The sequence below is a fragment of the Sphaeramia orbicularis genome, chromosome 5 (genome assembly GCF_902148855.1).
Source record: "Sphaeramia orbicularis chromosome 5, fSphaOr1.1, whole genome shotgun sequence".
Classification (NCBI taxonomy): Eukaryota; Metazoa; Chordata; class Actinopteri; order Kurtiformes; family Apogonidae; genus Sphaeramia; species Sphaeramia orbicularis.
This window is the reverse complement of record NC_043961.1, coordinates 57,833,048-57,846,572: the sequence shown is the minus strand read 5'-3', so window position 1 is coordinate 57,846,572 and position 13,525 is coordinate 57,833,048. Positions and strand designations below refer to the sequence as shown.

At 35.2% G+C, this 13,525-nt stretch overlaps 1 protein-coding gene across 3 annotated transcripts in view; it reads left to right on the top strand.

Moving 5' to 3' along the window:
- The window catches only part of arhgef10la (Rho guanine nucleotide exchange factor (GEF) 10-like a), a 253,242-nt gene that overhangs the window by 57,797 nt on the left and 181,920 nt on the right, over nucleotides 1–13,525 (top strand). For all 3 annotated transcript variants that reach the window (XM_030134274.1, XM_030134275.1, XM_030134273.1), the window contains 2 exons: nucleotides 5,639–5,731; nucleotides 10,372–10,542. In XM_030134274.1, coding sequence (XP_029990134.1) covers nucleotides 5,639–5,731; nucleotides 10,372–10,542 — 264 coding nt within the window. The remainder of the gene's footprint in view (nucleotides 1–5,638; nucleotides 5,732–10,371; nucleotides 10,543–13,525) is intronic.

Sequence of the window (13,525 nt, the reverse complement as noted above, 5' to 3'; positions counted from 1 at the left end):
AAATGGGGTCACGAGACGAAAAGGTTGGAAAACACTGTCTTAACACATCCACTGACTTACACGTTCTTGCCCATTTCCTTTTTTTCTCCACATCCTAAGTAGGTGTTGAGTGTGCTTTAACACAAGATTATTACACAGGACAGCTCCGACAGCTAACACTAAGGCACTTTGCATTGATGTTGCCTGGCAACAAATACTATTCTATTAAAAGAGGTAGATGGTATTGTCAGATACACAGTGTCTAATAAAACAAAGTCTCATATAGTCCCTAGCCCTTTTACAGTGAGAGTCAGAGTTGGTTAGTTGTGCCTCTGTAAATTTACTATAAATAGCACTTTGCAAATGCCAGTCTTTGTTTCCTTTTTGTGAAAAAAAAAAAAAATCACTGCGTTTTGTTTGTTTCCTCACAGATTTCAACCACAAATGTGATGTAAAAGTTTTCTGTTGAGTCTCCCACTGAAATTTCCCTCTACTTTCTCATTTAAGTCAAATCTTCCCCAGCTGAATACTCACGTTACATTTATCAGCATTAAATGTGACATTGAGATAACGTATTGCTGTGAAACAAAAACCTACGTGACCTTCATTGATTCGGCTGATCCTAGATTGAACCTGACCAGAGTAGAACTTAGTAACTTTGATTCAAGAGGAGCTAACAAAATCCATGAGCCGGTAATATCGGATAACCCAGTGTTCTTTGCTTTATTTGTAGAGAACTATTGACAGCTCATAGTTTGCAGTACAATACACCCACCTGTCTCTATGACAGTTTGGCAGTACACCTCCCAAACAAAATGATTTTTCTCATGGCCTGGTTCCAGTGGCTGGTGATGGACTCGATGGCGTCACAGTTCAGTGTCTCATTTGTTGGTGACAGCAGAAATGACCACTCTATCAGCTGAGATAATTCAGGTCATGTCCCTGTGATCAGTGACCAGTGGTCAGTCAGGTGAAATATTTTTTACCTCAAAAATGGAGATTATGCAGTCACCCATGTTTGTTTGTTAGGTTTTTTCGACCAAAAGGTTTACATGAATTTCCATTAGTGATTTACTTGAAACCTCCTGTAAAGAGAGGGCATGGGTCATGGACAAAGCTCTTAAAGTTTGGAACAGATTGATTAAAAAAAAAAAAACAAAAAGGACAGTTGTTAGATTTTTTTTTTTTTTTTTTCTTAGTCTAACAGTGTAAGATAGTGAGTGGAAAACCCTGGGTGTTTGTTCTGTGGCCTCTGGGGCTGCACAAAGTGATGGCAAAGTCATCTTATAAAAAATAATATGGGAAATATTGTGATTTCAGTTAAGTGTATTTGCTTAGTTATTATGGAAAATGCTCAGATTACGCCTTTAGAAATGTCAAGTCAAACATGCACATAAAAACTAGCATAAAAAAATGGAAAATGTTATGACTTACATTTTGCATGTTTACATCGTGCATCTCTGCTCAGTGTCAATAAATCTAACATACCACCATACAACAGAGGCTGCTTTTATTTTATTATGATTTTCATTTCTTTCCTAAATCCACCTAAATCTAGACTATTAAATTTCAACTGTTTTGCGTCTGTCTGTCTGTCTGTCTGTCTGTCTGTCTGTCTGTCTGTCTGTCTGTCTGTCTGTCTGTCTGTCTATCTATCTATCTATCTATCTATCTATCTATCTATCTATCTATCTATCTATCTATCTATCTATCTATCTATCTATCTATCTATCTATCTATCTATCTATCTATCTATCTATCTATCTATCTATCTATCTATCTATCTATCTATCTATCTTCATTTATTAATTTTTTCCACAATATTTTTATTGGTATTTAAGTTTTATAATGAAAGGTAAACAAAATAATAATATACAAAAGAACATGAATCAAAACAACACAAACACCCGTTCTTACCACGTAGACTTGCACCAAATGTGCAATAACATTCATATATTCTTATGAACATGAATACATATACGTAGAACTAAAATTAGAATACAGCAGTCATAGTAATAAAAAATAAAACGGTTATAATTTTCATGTCATGTCCCTGTTTTCCACATACCATAATGTTCATATAAGGTTCCTGTAATTGTACAAATTCCTCCAGTTTTCTTTTGGTAACAGAAGTCAGTCTTTCCAGTCCGATGCACTCTGATAGTTCTTTTATCCATTGCTTTATAGAAGGCGCTTCCATGCTCTTCTAGTTCAAAGTGATAACTCTCCTGGCATGTAACAGTCCAAAGTCCAACACTTCAGTGTGTTTCTTAGTATGTGTAAAATCCTCAGGGTATATTCCCTGTATACAAAGTTTGGCACAAAATTGAATTTTTATGTTAAATACCTCAGACTACAATTGATGACCTCCTTCTAGAATCTTTGTGTCTTTGGATGTTCCCATAGACAGTGAATAAGAGTTCCTTTATTATCATAGCATTTAGTACATGTATCAGGAACATGGTGGAGTTTTTCTGGGGTTATATCAGTGTTTTTCAACCGTGGGGTCTCCTGGAATTCAAATGGGGTCACCTGAAATTTCTAGTAATTGATTAAAAATAAAAACTTTCTAATAAAAAAATATATGGTGAGTTGACAGAGACAATCCATAAAAGACATGACAAACTGAGAGTCTGAAACTGCAGCACTGTGGTTCTGTTTATCTGTCAAATGTTCATTGTGGTCGGTTTCAGATGCTGCAGCTCTTTCATAATTTATAGTTTGAGTTCTTGTTTGTTCAGTATTAATTGTCAGCCTTGTAAATCACAGCTGGACTGACTGTACATATCCTGACCAAGGAAAATAAAAATCCCATTTTGTGCAGTAATCTACACCTGGATTTACTGCCTCCATCCATAATAATATACATTATATAGACTAAATGTCATCTAAAATTAACGTTTATTTGCAATATTGTAGCAAACTATTACATGATCAAAAACAAATTAATTTTAGCAAAAAAAAAAAAAAAGTCTCAGTTTTGAATGTCTGGGGTCACCAGAAATTTGTGATGTTGAAATGGGGTCATGAGACAAAAAAGGTTGAAAAACAGTCTTAACACATCCACTGACTTACACATTCTTGCCCATTTTCTTTTTTTCTCCACATCCTAAGTAGGTGTTGAGTGTGCTTTAACACAAGATTATCACACAGGACAGCTCCTACAGCTACATTATATAGACTAAATGTCCTCTAAAATTAATGTTTATTTGCAACATAGTATAACTATTACATGATCAACAACTAATTAATTTTAACATAAAAAAAGTCTCTGTTTTGAATGTCTGGGGTCACCAGAAATTTGTGATGTTAAAATGGGGTCATGAGCCAAAAAAGGTTGGGAACCACTGAGTTATGTAAACCCTTGTTAACCATTTATATTGTAGTAACTTAAGTCGTGTATTTATAGTTTGTTTTTGGGCCTTGCAACTATATAATTAACAGGCTGATAATGTGACTATGATTACAACTGGACTGACTGTGCAGCCCTAGAGGATGCTCTTCCAGTTCCATTGCAATGATATCACCTCAGGTTTTAGCCTCCGTCTGTGAGGAGGTCAAGAGTGGTGACACTTTTTGTCTGGTCTCCTAGAACCTTTTATAGAATTCTAATTGGGATAAACTTTGGTGTGCAAGGGCACCTGTGCAGAGTTATTTATCTATCCTGTCCCTGCACATGGCTTGTGGCACATTGCAATTAATCTGGACACCTTGGGTTGGTTGCTTATACAGTTGAGTTAGCGATGCAAAACCTTCAGTGATGAGGATTTGTGGACATACTCGTTGGTCTAAAGCAGTAGTTTCCAACCTTTTATGACCCCATTTTAGCATCACAAATTTCTGGTGACCCCAGACATTCAAAACAGAGACATATTTTTTTACTGAAATGAATTTGTTTTTGATCATGTAATAGTTTGCTATACTATGTTGCAAATAAATGTACATTTTTCATGATATTTAATCTATATAATGTATATTATTATGGACGGACGCAGAAAAGCCAGGTGTAGATTGCTGCACAAAGTGAGAATTTTATTTTTTTTGGTCAGTATATGTACAGTCAGTTGAGCTTGTATTTAATACTGAACAAAAAATAACTCAAACTATGAATTATCAGAGAGCTGCAGCATCTGAAATCAGCCACAATGAACATTTGAAAGACGCACACGGTCACATGATCGGGTCAATCAAGATAGGCCCTCTCAGATATTATGTCCTGCATTTTATTTGAACTTCATTTTTATTTGGAAAAGTGTGTGGTGTTTTAATTGTAATGAAATATTGAATCATTAAAAAATATTTTTATTGGTAATTAAAAAAAAAAAAAAAAATCATTAGAAATTTCAGGTGACCCTATTTGAATTCCAGGCGACCGCACATGGGGTCATGACCTCAAGGTTGAGAAACACTGGTCTAAAGCATTTAAATGAAGTAGAGGTTCAAGCTTTTTTACATCTTGAATACTGCATTAGAGACAAACAGCAACAGTTACATGTATGGTGGTGCTGAGATCTCTTAATTTTACTAGTTTTGTAAGAATTGATGGTATAGGGCAGTGTTTCTCAACTTTGGGGTCACCTGAAATTTCTAGTAATTGATAAAAAAAAACCAAAAAAAACTATCAGACAATCACAATAGATAAAAGACATGATAAACTCTGAAGCTGAAACTGCAGCACTGTGGTTCTGTTTATCTGTCAAATGTTCATTGTGGTCAGTTTCAGACGCTGCAGCTCTTTCATAATTCATAGTTTGAGTTCTTGTTTGTTCAGTATTAATTGTCAGCCTTGTAAATCACAGCTGGACTAACTGTACATATCCTGACCAAGGAAAATAAAATCCTCACTTTTTGCAGTAATCTACACCTGGCTTTACTGCCTCCGTCCATAATAATATACATTATATAGACTAAATGTCATCTAAAATTAACGTTTATTTGCAACATAGTATAGCAAACTATTATGTGATTAAAAAAAAAAAAAAAATTTAGCAAAAAAAAAAAAGTCTCAGTTTTGAATGTCTAGGCTCGCCACAAATTTGTGATGTTAAAATGGGGTCATGAGCCAAAAAACGTTGGGAACCACTGGTATAGGGCTTCTGCCTTCACATGAAAACAAAGATGCGTCCACACAGTACAAGTTTGGATCACTTTATTTGGCCTTAATCTCTGCATACTGTATTTATGAAATATTGTAAAAAGGAAGTTTTTGTTATTGCTTTCTACAGCGATCTTTGATCTGTTAAGTTTTGCGGCAGATCATTGTTTATATTTGATATGACTTGCAGTTGATCCAATCTAGCCTTTTCAAGCATATCATCTATTAACTGTGGCCTTTTTATCGTTATGACGCCACCGTGGCACAGACTTTTGGCACAGTCTTGTTATCTTCCTCTAACCTACTACCCACAATAATACACTAGACATAACTCACTAGAAATTATCTTCTTTAATGTGCTCAAATGACTAACAGACTCAGATTTTCATACCCATGTTCACCCACTTATACGCCTACACATGGTCTTCAGGGCACTCTGTCGAGCTTTTCTTGGTTTGAATAGCATAGTTTCCTCTTAATGGTCTTTCTGACAGAAGATCAAACTAGGAGTTCTTTATTTCTAAGTCCCTGACTTAACTGTATATTGCCTTTTTTTCCCCCTAGAAGAAGCAAGCATCCAGTGTTGACCGGATTACTCTTTATGGCTTGATGGTCAAACCCATTCAGCGATTTCCTCAGTTCATATTGCTTCTACAGGTAAATATGTTGTTGCACAGAGCCAATAATGTATGTTTGGTATATGAAAATCATTTAAGTGACAGGTGTCAAACATGCAACCCGGAGGCCAAATCCGGCCCCGCCAAAGGGTCCAATCCGGCCCTTGAGATAAATTTGTGAAATGCAAAAATGACAGAAGATGTTAATAATGAAGGCTGTTAAAATAATTTTAGGTCATTTCAGTCTAAAGTGGATCAGAACCAGTAAAATACTATAAAGATAACATATAAATAATGACAATTCCAAACTTTTCTCTTTGTAAATGTAAATATTTTCATATATTTACACTAAAATAAAGTATAATTTCGCCAAAAAAAATATGAATAACCTGAACAAATAAGAACAAGCTGAAATGTCTTAAGTCACAGGTGTCAAACATGCGACCCGGGGGCCAAATCCAGCCTGCCAAAGGGTTCAATCCGGGCCTTGGGATAAATTTGTGAAATGCAAAAATGACAGAAGATATTAATAATCAAGGATGTTAAAATAATTTTAGGTCATTTCAGTCTAAAGTGGATCAGAACCAGTAAAATACTATAATAATAACATAGAAATAATGACAATTTCAAATTTTTCTCTTTGTAAATGTAAATATTTTCATGTATTTACACTAAAATAAAGTATAATTTCGCCAAAAAAATGTGAATAACCTGAATAAATATGAACAACCTGAAATATCTTAAGCCACAGGTGTCAAACATGCAACCCGGAGGCCAAATCCGGCCCCGCCAAAGGGTTCAATCCAGCCCTTGGGATAAATTTGTGAAATGCAAAAATGACTGAAGATATTAATAATCAAGGATGTTAAAATAATTTTAGGTCATTTCAGTCTAAAGTGGATCAGAACCAGTAAAATACTATAATGATAACATATAAATAATGACAATTCCAAACTTTTCTCTTTGTAAATGTAAATATTTTCATATATTTACACTAAAATAAAGTATAATTTCGCCAAAAAAAATATGAATAACCTGAACAAATAAGAACAACCTGAAATGTCTTAAGTCACAGGTGTCAAACATGCGACCCAGGGACCAAATCCAGCCCGCCAAAGGGTTCAATCCAGCCCTTTGGATGAATTTGTGAAATGCAAAAATTACACTAACAAATTAACAATCCTTTTATTTCAGGTTCCACATCCAGATCAGTTCAATCTCAAATGGGTCAAACCAGTAAAATACTATCATAATAACATAGAAATAACAACAACTCCAAATTTTTCTCTTTGTAAATGTAAATATTTTCATGTATTTACACTAAAACAAAGTATAATTTCGCAAAAAAAATGTGAATAACCTGAATAAATATGAACAACCTGAAATATCTTAAGCCACAGGTGTCGAACATGCAACCCGGAGGCCAAATCCGGCCCCGCCAAAGGGTTCAATCCAGCCCTTGGGATAAATTTGTGAAATGCAAAAATGACTGAAGATATTAATAATCAAGGATGTTAAAATAATTTTAGGTCATTTCAGTCTAAAGTGGATCAGAACCAGTAAAATACTATAATAATAACATAGAAATAATGACAATTTCAAATTTTTCTCTTTGTAAATGTAAATATTTTCATGTATTTACACTAAAATAAAGTATAATTTCGCCAAAAAAATGTGAATAACCTGAATAAATATGAACAACCTGAAATATCTTAAGCCACAGGTGTCAAACATGCAACCCGGAGGCCAAATCCGGCCCCGCCAAAGGGTCCAATCCGGCCCTTGAGATAAATTTGTGAAATGCAAAAATGACAGAAGATGTTAATAATGAAGGCTGTTAAAATAATTTTAGGTCATTTCAGTCTAAAGTGGATCAGAACCAGTAAAATACTATAATAATAACATAGAAATAATGACAATTTCAAATTTTTCTCTTTGTAAATGTAAATATTTTCATGTATTTACACTAAAATAAAGTATAATTTCGCCAAAAAAAATATGAATAACCTGAACAAATAAGAACAACCTGAAATGTCTTAAGTCACAGGTGTCAAACATGCGACCCAGGGACCAAATCCGGCCCCGCCAAAGGGTTCAATCCAGCCCTTTGGATGAATTTGTGAAATGCAAAAATTACACTAAGAAATTAACAATCCTTTTATTTCAGGTTCCACGTCCAGATCAGTTCAATCTCAAATGGGTCAAACCAGTAAAATACTATCATAATAACATAGAAATAACAACAACTCCAAATTTTTCTCTTTGTAAATGTAAATATTTTCATGTATTTACACTAAAACAAAGTATAATTTCGCAAAAAAAAAAAGTGAATAACCTGAACAAATATGAACCTGAAATGTCTTAAGACACAGGTGTCAAACATGTGGTCCAGGGGCCAAATCTGGCCCCGCCAAAGAGTCCAATCTGGCCCCTGGGATGAATTTGTGAAATGCAAAAATGACTGAAGATATTAATAATCAAGGATGTTAAAATCATTTTCGGTCATTTCAATCTAAAGTGGATCAGAACCAGTAAAATACTATCACAATAACCTATAAACAATGAAAACTGTAAACTTGTCTCTCTGTTTTAGTGTAAACAAAAAAAAAAAAGTAAAATTACACAAAAATGTTGACATTTACAGACTAGCCTTTTACAAAAAAATGTGAAAATCTGAAATGTCTTAAGAGAAGTATGTGGAATTTTAATAATATTCTCCCTGTTATTTGATGTTTTGTGTATTTGTAGATCCACTGTGATCTCTAAGTTGCGATTCGCATGTATAAATGATAAACTAAGGCGTAATATTGTTAACATTGCGCTTATTTTTCTAAAGAATTTTCAGCTTGTTCATATTTGTTCATGTTATGTTCAAGTACAATTCGTAGATGTAAACATTTTCATTCTAACAGAATTTACTTTTTTCACTCAAAAGTTCTTATTCTGTTATTTATATTATTTTACTGGTCCGGCCCACTTTATATCATACTAGGCTGAATGTGGCCCCTGAACTAAAATGAGTTTGACACCCCTGATTAGGTCATGACAACTAAAACACTGCCAGTATAATACATGGAGAGTTAAATTAACCCTTTCATGCACAGTGGTCACTACAGTGGACAGTTATTCTACAGCTGTTCTCTTGTATATTCATGGATTTTGTTATTTTAGTTTCATATCAGCCAACACAATACACAAAACACTGCAACTGATAACATTACTGTAACTTGGCTGTTCTTGATAAACCAAATCTAACATGTTTGAGTGTAAATCAATTCCTTGTTATCGTTATTAGACTGTAATTAACAACAAAAGTTTATTTTTTATTTTTTGGCATATTATCGCCATGAAGTGACTAGTATTGGAGTTCACTACACACAAAAAGTTACGGATATTTCTTTTTTTTTTTTTTTTGTCTTTTTTTTTTTTTTGGTCATTTTTGCCATTTGTACATAAATGTATGTCTGGTCATTAAAAAAAAAAGGTGTTTCAATTCACACACACAAAAAAGTAAAAAGCGTTGTGGGAAAATCCCAACTGAAAAAAAAAAAAAAAAAACAAAAATTTTAAATATCCATGACTTTTTGTTTGTAGTGTATGTTAAAATGTGAGAAAGCATCAAATTAGCAGCATTTAATGTTTTTATTTCATAGTTTTCACACAGTATATCAGTAAATACACGTTTCGTTGCTTTAAAAATTTAAACGCACATTTTTGCAACTCCATGAAAAATAGCTTCATGAAAAAAAAAATCGTCTCATTGTTTTTTAAATGCCTACAGAGGAATAATAAAAAAAAAAATCTTGATTAACGTTCTCATAATTCATGCATGAAAGGGTTAAAGTTTCAACAGCATATATTGAGTATTAAGGATGCAAAGCTGCAAGGAGACATAATCACTTCTGGAGTTCAACTTTCAACCAAAGTACATGAAGTTATACCGTACATACTTTTTTTTCTTTAGCATTAGCCGGGGCTTTAAAACTAGCTAGCCACATCAGTTTTTCATAGTGTTGGCTTTACATCAAGACTCTTCCACTCTCTATTCTGAGCAAAGATTTGGATTTGAGCTTGACTTGCTGGATCTGCAGTAGCTCATTTCATCCCTCACTGGGCATTGATTATCCATGAATTCAAAAGATAAGTTATGAATGTGAATTAGGCATTTTCTTCTTGCCTAAACTCAGTACTCCAAAGAGGAACTGTATGTATTAAATCATACATTACAGAGAACTAGAGCTCGAGGCACCAGGGGAACATCTAAAATGCATATGGAGATAGTTTTAGTCTTTAAAATGTGGTCGCACATGCAGGACAAATACAGGTACGTAAAGCAGACGCCATATGGTTAGAAAAACTGTGCTCTTGTGGAAGTTTTAATTGATCTATTTTTGTTTTTCATTTATCTAAACACTACTATATATAGATACGGTTCTAATGTTCAAGTACATCAAGCTGTACATAACATCTGGAAAGTTATCACGGTGTAAAATCCTCCAGAAACTGTATCTTAACTCAATAAGACTGTTTGACCCAGATTTGAAATTATTTTGGCATGAGGAAGTAACAGAGGAAAGTATTAAATAAAGCAGCGAGCAAGTGATCGCAGACTGCAAGGTTTACATTTTTTAACTGGCAGCAGTGCCTTTTCTTCAAAACTTTCCTTGTGACCTTTTCTAGGACATGCTTAAGAATACACCAAAGGGCCACGTGGACCGCCTGCCCCTGCAGCTCGCTCTGACAGAGCTAGAGATGCTGGCTGAGAAACTGAATGAACAGAAACGAGTAGCCGACCAGATTGCAGAGACTCAACAGCTAGCCCGCAGCGTCAGTGATCGCCTGCTCAGTAAGGTGACTGACTACACATGCGCTGCTCTGCACACACACACACACACACACACACACACACACACACACACAAACACACACATTTGTACACACACTTTCACACATGCCCCAATCAAATCTATGAGCCCAGTCTCTGAGCCCTGTAACTCTTCTACGTTGTTATCACTCTGAGCCAAACACCTTTAAATTAAACTAGCATATAGCAATCACTTATATCACTTTACCGCACATTAATCTAGGAAGGCTTTTTTTTTTTTTTTTTTCTTTTGGGAAAATGATCTTTTGGAAATGATTCCTATTATCATACCTAAACAGTACCAAATGCAATGGCATAGGCGTTGCTTCTCCATTACCACACTGAAATTACTGTCCTGCCGCTGCAAATCTGAACAAATGCTGCTCTGAATAAGAAGAATTAGGGGGTAAATGAGACATTTAATTGGAAACTGTAAGAGAGCTATCTCTTTCACCCTGTCGCTCTCCCTGTTCCTCTCTCTCTCTCTCTCTCTCTCTCTTCATGTTACCTCCCCTCTAGTCCCCTCTTGCACTCTCTTGCTTACTTTCTCACTCCAATTATACACTCTTCTTCTCTTCCTCTAGTGTGACTGCATCTCCCTCTGTCTTCCTCTCTCACCCTCCCCCCCTTCTCTTTATTTCTCTCTATCAGACCTTGCTTTCCAGGACTCAGAGATGAGCTGATTCGGCCAATCTCCTCCACTCCACACAGAATTCCATTTGCTGCGGTGACACTGCAGAATTCCAATAGGAAACAGTCTCCTCTATTACCCCCATAACCATCCGATGAAATATTCATTTTTTGTCTCAAAGTATCTAAGTCGTTGGAATAGGACAGATAACAATGTGAGTGAGAATGGGTTTCGCACACATATACACTGACACACATGCACGCAGGCTTGGTGCAATGCCCTCTGTGCCTATTGATGCTTAAAGGCTTTAAGGGTATGTTCTTAGAGCAGCCCACCTCTTGAGGGAGCTGCACCATTTTGTGGCCATCAAAAGGCAGTCCCAGTCAGAATAATGACTCATTTTGTGTGCTATCTGAGCCACAGCCAAAAGCAGCTACAGATTGCCGACAGGTAGGACATCCTTTACTGTGAAATGTGTTCAGATGCATTACTGCCAGGGCGGCTCTAAGAATGGACTGGAGATTCACAGTTGACTAAAAAATGCGTCTTTTTTTTCTTAACAAATCCAAACATTAAGGTATCAGGGTGTGAACTTCATGTTTTGAAGACTTGCTTCTGTTTCCATTATTGCGGATTCACTTAAATAGTAATAAGTCTGGCTTAGATTGATGCAGTATGCATAAAACAGAAAGTATTGATTCAGACAGGCATAAAAGCAGCTGGACCGATGTGATATTAAAAAAAAAAAGAGGAAAAAAGCTGTTTTCTTTCGCTGTTTGCTGTTGCCAGACATATGGATAACTGTAAAGAACAGCATGTGCCAACATAGCATAAATTGCATCTGTTATTGGATTCTTTAACTGGTAGTGTGGGTGTAAGTGTGCAAAGGTGTGCATGCAACAGACTGTTTATGCTTTTGTATGCGTGTGTAGTTTGCTGCTCTGCGAGTGAAAGGATTGCGTGTCCCAGTGCTCATATGTTCAGCCAATTTGGATGCAGCGGTACTGATGTGGTATGAAAAATGCAAATAAAGAGAATCACGAATGATCTGAAGTTTGTTTGAAAAGTATGTCTCAGAAAAGGTTACGGCCGAATTGGACCTCACCTGTTGGTTCCTCCATCGCTGTAAATACGTGTGCAGGGTCTGGATCACAGGAGTCAAACATGTGGCCCGGGGGCCAAATCCGGCCCGCCAAAGGTTCCAGTCTGGCCCATGGGATGAATTTGTGCAAAAATGCAAAAATTACACAAAGATATTAACAATCGTTTTTGTTAAGGTTCCACATTCAGACCAATTCTATCTCAAGTGGACAGGATTCAGTAAAATACTACCATAATAACATATAAATAATGACAACTCCAAATTTTTCTCTTTGTAAATGTAAATATTTTTATGTATTTCCACTAAAACAAAGTATAATTTCACAAAAAATGTGAATAACCTGAACAAATATGAAAAACCTGAAATGTCTCAAGAGAAATAAGTACAATTTTAATAATATTCTGCTCGTTATTAAATGTTTTGTGTATTTTTAAGTTGTAATGTACATGTGTAAATGATAAACCAAGGCAGAATATTATTAAAATTACACTTATTTTTTTCAATTTGTTCATGTTATTCACATCTTTTGAAAGGATAGCTTGTAGATGTAAACCTTTTCATAATGCAAATGTACTTTTTTTGCTCTAAATCATAGAGTACAGGGTGGGGAAGCAAAATTTACAATATTTTGAGGCATGGATTGAAAGACAGTGTATGACCAATTAGTTTATTGAAAGTCATGAGAATTTATTTGCCACAAGAAAATGTACATAATAGAAAATGGTTTTATTCTATATGTCCTCCTTTCTCAATAACTGCCTTCACATGCTTCCTGAAACTTGCGCAAGTGTTCCTCAAATATTCGGGTGACAACTTCTCCCATTCTTCTTTAATAGTATATTTAAGAAAGTGGACATTGCTGTGTGATGTTCTATTGGTAGCATGTTCTAAAACGCCCCAAATAGCAGAATCCAGAGGGTTTAGATCTGGGCTAGAAGGCGGCCATAAACATGATTCCCAAAAATTGCTAAAGTTGGATTTGTTGCTGTTGTCAACACGTGTTTTGGTGTTCTTGTGCAAGATTTTAACTTCAAATCATATTTTACTGCATTTCTAACGGTCTTGTTGTCTACCTCAAGTTCAATTGACATTTTTCTCATGGATTTGGTTGGATCCTTTAGGATTTTGGATTTGAGAGTTTTAATAAAAGCTTTGGTACGTTTTTTGTTGCTTCCTCCACTTCCAGACTTTCTGGTAATAGTTTTGCTCATAGTCATTCTCTTCTTTCCATTCTAAA